The 5,451-nt window shown below is 36.9% G+C and overlaps 1 protein-coding gene across 3 annotated transcripts in view; it reads left to right on the forward strand.

The window, feature by feature from the left end:
• astn1 (astrotactin 1) overlaps nucleotides 1-5,451 on the forward strand; it is a 253,618-nt gene that overhangs the window by 214,671 nt on the left and 33,496 nt on the right. For all 3 annotated transcript variants that reach the window (XM_016530291.1, XM_016530292.1, XM_016530294.1), the window contains one exon: nucleotides 4,555-4,823. In XM_016530291.1, the coding sequence (XP_016385777.1) occupies nucleotides 4,555-4,823 (269 nt within the window). The remainder of the gene's footprint in view (nucleotides 1-4,554; nucleotides 4,824-5,451) is intronic.

Consider the following 5,451-nt stretch of genomic DNA (forward strand, 5'->3'; position numbering starts at 1 on the left):
TGTTAGCAAATTTTATAGCATGCATAGCAAATTCAGATGCAAGGTTAGAAATAATATTAGCAGCAGCATGCATAGCAAGTCTTATTATTGTTGCTAATATAGCAGCGACAGCAGAATGCGCCTTATTTGCATGACATTTTAGTTGTAACTCATGGAGGGTAAATTAACTCTTTAAAGTGCAATAGGCATTTATTAATTTGCTTATTCAACAGGGCTTACAGCAGGTTTCGTGCAGCAGCAGTAGATTATGCTTAGCAAATTCTGATTAAATATTACAACCGCAACAGCTCGCACAATAAAATTCCTACTACAACATTGTGAATATCATTAACAGCAACAGCATGTACTTCAACACGGTATTTAAATGTTATTATGAATATTATCAATAGCAGCAGTAGCAGAAGTTTTGTTGCATTGGCTATATCGCACTGCATACATTGCAGACAGCTTTACCTATTGTAACGGGTCTATTGACTTCATCGACTCATGTCGTGCCGCTCGCGTCTGGCGTAGACACCGTGTTAGAGTAAAATAGGCATTCGCTCAGGCCGCCCGAGCCTGAGTCAGGTGGTTGCTGGGGGTTACTTCATCTATCAACCTATACAGTGTGATTCCTGTTTGTTAATGACACAGTGCACGTTTCTACCTAGGCAAGTTTGAGCTATTGGCTCAGACACACATAGTTATTTAGGTCATTAGTTAAATCGAGTTGTCATGATTGAAATTATGATACATGTTTAAATTAATATGTAAAATATCTAATGCATGTAAAAAATTATATATAAAATAATTTTGCTCTTTCTCATCAAACAAAACATAATTTTTGTCAACTAAAATTAGATGCTAGCTAAAATGACTTACTGACTAAAACTACCATTTTATTATTATAATGAAAGATTTTATTTAAAAAATAAATGCATATGTATTTTATAATTATTTTATATTTTTTGATTAGTAATATGCATTGCTAAGGACTTAATTTGGACAACTTTAAAGGCGATTTTCTCAATATTTAGATTTTTTTGCACCCTAAGATTCCAGATTTTCAAATAGTTGTATCTCAGCCAAATATTGTCCTATCCTTAGCTTCCTATACAGTGTGATTCCTGTTTGGTAATGACACAGTGCACGTTTCTACCTAGGCAAGTTTGAGCTATTGGCTCAGACACACATAGTTATTTAGGTCATTAGTTAAATAAACCTAAGGGTACAGCACACAGGTTCACATTGTTAAGCCACTAGTTAATTTATCTGGGCACCATTAGCCCAGAAACACATTTAACTCAGGTCACTAGTTTAAGCTAGCTTATTTATTTAGCTTGCAGATGATGTATAAATCTCAATTTTTTTTTTAAATGTACACTTATGACTGGTTTTGTGGTCCAGGGTCACATTATACACACACACACACACACACACACACACACATACTACACAGCAAAAATATGTTTATTTGTAGTGCACAGAACAAATTACATTCCTGGTACTTAGTTCCCATTAACAATGTTTGTACAATCACCGCCTGCTTTGATGTGATTGTGAGTCATTCTCACCTGGTTTTCTCTCCAAAGAAAATCCCTAAATTGTTTCCTGTCAGTCTCTCCTCCTAGTTGCATGCAATTACAGCTCAAAACAGTGTCCTGTACTGCACATTGTGACAATTACTGTGGAATATGGCTTAGATATAAGCCTCGTCGTTCTTGTTTGATAATAAAAATAAAGCCCTCAGCCGGTTCTGTGCAAGGCATTTTAGAATATGTTGCAAAATTGCTTCAGATTCAAGCCCCTCAGCCTGGCAGTTCAGGTCGGATTGCAGAGCGAGGTCCCGGGGAGCGTTACCAGCTACGCCATGCCAACAGATGAATTAGTTTAGTCCTCGCGCCTCACAAACAAGATGTCACTGCTCTTTGTGTCTGCAGGCAGGCCCAATCACAGGTAAATAAACCCAGTCACTCTCACCTGTACCACACCGGCAGCTTTTATTAAGAGACAGAGGGGCATGTCAGTTAAGACCAGCAGCTGCATGCCAAAACCGGTCGAATAAAACGAACACAAGAAAGATTGAAAGCTGGTCGGGAGAGGCGAGAGAAGTGAGATGGAAAGAGACTGGCTGGAAGAGTATTTACATGTTATTGTGGACTAGCATTGAGCTCCCTGTGATTGGATGTTTAAAACTCAATCCACATGCACTGCGAACAAAGCAGGTGCTTGAATAAGGACTGTATGATAATCATCATACAACATCTTTCTTGTGAGATTAGCTTGTCAAGCTTTGCTAAAGCGTTCAAATACATCCTGAGCCTAGACGCATTGCAACACGTTTAAATTGCTTGACTGGGGTGCTTAAACGTCCTGATTATTGACTGAAAGCTCCTTGGATTTTGGATACACGCAGAGCAATTCATGACTTTCCATTTTGATGTTTCATCCTTTTCCATACTTGTCAAAAACATGAGAAAATGGGAAGCAATGTTCATTATCTTCGTACTTTATCGTGCAGATTGTGTTTTTGGATCCGTGCAGACATGATAATGCAATTTGTTAGGTCATCCCCTCCCGTTCTACTTTCATGTGCGGTTGCCATCCCCTCCTAGAGCTCTAGTGCCATCTAGTGTTTCGTCTGTTAGGCACAGGTTTTATTTTAGGGAATTTCTATAGTTGGTGGTGATAAAAATATGCTTGTACGAAGGAATTTCCGAATGCACACCTTTGTCACAGCTGACAATTTGCATGCAGTCATAAATGGCAATGCTTCAAACCACTGAGAATATCAAATACTTTTTCTTCACCGAGAAGAGCTCTGAGCTTAAAGAGACACTACAGATGACAAGATTTTCCGTGCGTTTTCATGCAAATCAACCGCCTAAAATGAAAGTTATCTAATGAGATGTTTTCCTTCACTCTCCTGTTTTAATTTGGCCTGCAATGCATCAGGCCGGTTTCATAACTGTCAAAACCCAGAGCTGTAGAGAAAATATGTCAAAGCAAATTGGCACACTGTAGAGTGTGCAGCTCTCCCACTGTTTCTCTCTCTTCCAGCCTTCCTTATTTATTCTTCCCCACTTCTTCTTGCTTTTTCATTCTCTCACTCTTGTCTAATTAAAGCACCAGCTAAGCGGAATATTGGTAATGCCTTCTTAATCTACAGCTGGCATCGAATTTGATGAAACACTTTTAACACATTAGTATATTCTGAGGAGCTCAAGCTTTCTGATTGGCATCCAAAATGTGCAATTCACAGGCCTTTTAATCCATTAACTTTGAGGAACCTTTTTTTAAGAGCTTTGAGTTTTCTTGGCACAGCTACAGTGCTTTTCTTCAAAGGAATACAATGGAAGATACAATTTAGATGATTTAGAATCCTATGAGTAATTAAGAAAGCATTATATTTTGTAAAGAGCTTGAGAGTGGGTAGGATGGCTTGAGGGCCGGTTTGCTCCCACCACCTCCCAAAAGGTCAGCTGCATGACCTTTTGCACTTCTCCTGCAGACCAGAGCCTGTTTAGATATTGAATAACAAAGAAAGAACTGCTCTGATTCTCCCCAAATAATAAAAAAGTATTTAATTAAATAAGAATCTCACTGAGATGAAAGCAAAACTCAGTTTGGTTGGGCTGATTGATATGTTTGCAGTTTGCATCAGGGCTTTTGTTGCTTTATTATTAAGTGTACTATGGGGTGCTGCGTTTTCATTTCCTCATTTGTATCTTATGCAAAATGTTTGGCTAAACGTCACGTGGCCTACCTGATATTGCGAAAGGCTGAAGGAATAATGGGTTCTCACACTGCATTTTCTTCTCACACTGTTGGCTCATAAAATCTCTGTGTGGTTTGTTATTGGTGTGTGTGTGCGTGTGTGTGCGTGTGCACGTCTTTAAAATCTCAAGTGTGTGTGTCTTTTATTAAAGTGTGCTGCAGTGAAAGGGATTTCCCTAATTGGCTGTTGAGCTTGCTGATTGCTTTTGTATGTGTGGAGGTCTGCAGAGCAAGCAACTGTGAGTTCATATACTTTTGGGATGGAAATAGAAGCAAAGCTTTGTTCAATACACTTTCATTTTAGGCTCAAATGATGATATAGTGTCTGAAATAGAGCTGATAGAACAAATATTGACGTGCAGTTTGATTTTATTAATTAATAAGCATATTTATTTTATTAAACTATTTAATAATTTTTTAATAACAATTTTAAAACATTTATAGTGTTATTTTAATATTATATTTTAGTTTATTTTCAGATGAGCTTAAAATAGAAGCAAAGCTTCCTAAATTGTCACTTTTATAAAGTCATTATTAATTAATGTATTATTAATAATAATATTATGAATTACTTATATTAATATAATAATATTCATACTTAATAGTTGCACAATTATTTTTGTAATATTTTATAATAATTTCATATTTTCATATTTATAATCATATCATATGTTATAATCATATTTGTCAACCATTAATCATAATTGAAATGTAATCAATTAAACAGCCCTATTCTAAAGACTGAATGATTCTTACTATCATTTTCAAAGCTGAATCACGTTGAATTCTGTTTTTCAGGAAACTCTCCATCGGATGAGTCGGAGGAGCGGGACAAAGAGCCACGTACGCTTACTTACCCAGCATACATTGCCAGCCTGCTGGACTCGGGTGCCAAGCGCATGGCGGCGGGGGTGCGCATGGACTGCAGCAGCCAGGGCCAGTGCCCTCTGTCCTGCCACCTCTGCCACATGAGCCCTGGGCCTGCACGTCCTGCAGAGCCTGTGCTGCTCAACATCACTAAAGCCACGCCAATCTACGAGCTGGTCAACAGCAACGAGACCTACCAGGTATCTGTGACTCATAATGTTATACTCTCACCCCGCAGCCATTGCCAGGTTACCCACTGAAGTTAAGCAGCAATGAGCCAGGCTGGGACACCTCCTGGGGTAAACAAAGGTTGCGGGTGGACAATGTGTTAGTGGAGTCGACAGGTGGTCTGTGTGGGATCTATTGCACCAGTATAGTGATGGGAACATTAAAAATAGCAAAATGTAAAAAAAAATAAGAAGAAGAAAAAGAAAAAAAAGAAAAAGTCTGTTCATCAGTTAAACATATCCAGTTGCTATTTACCAGAAATGTAAGCATACAGATCAATCAAAAACATATGTATGTATGTATGTATGTATGCATATGTTTATTTGAGTGGAAATTAAATGAATTAAATATAATTACTTGAACATAATTATATAGACAGTGGAGTCACATATATAGTGCTACATTATTTTGGCCCTTTCCACCAAAATAAATGAAAGTTTATTTATTTATTTATTTATTTATAAGTTAGTTTCATTTGAATGAAAATTAAATTAATTAAATATAATTACTTGAAAAAAATATATAATTACAACAGTTTTTAATTATTTAAAACTAAGTTATATTTCAAAAAGCATTTTATATATATATATATATATTTTT

The sequence above is a fragment of the Sinocyclocheilus rhinocerous genome, unplaced genomic scaffold (genome assembly GCF_001515625.1).
Source record: "Sinocyclocheilus rhinocerous isolate Xijiao unplaced genomic scaffold, SAMN03320098_v1.1 scaffold484, whole genome shotgun sequence".
NCBI lineage: Eukaryota > Metazoa > Chordata > Actinopteri > Cypriniformes > Cyprinidae > Sinocyclocheilus > Sinocyclocheilus rhinocerous.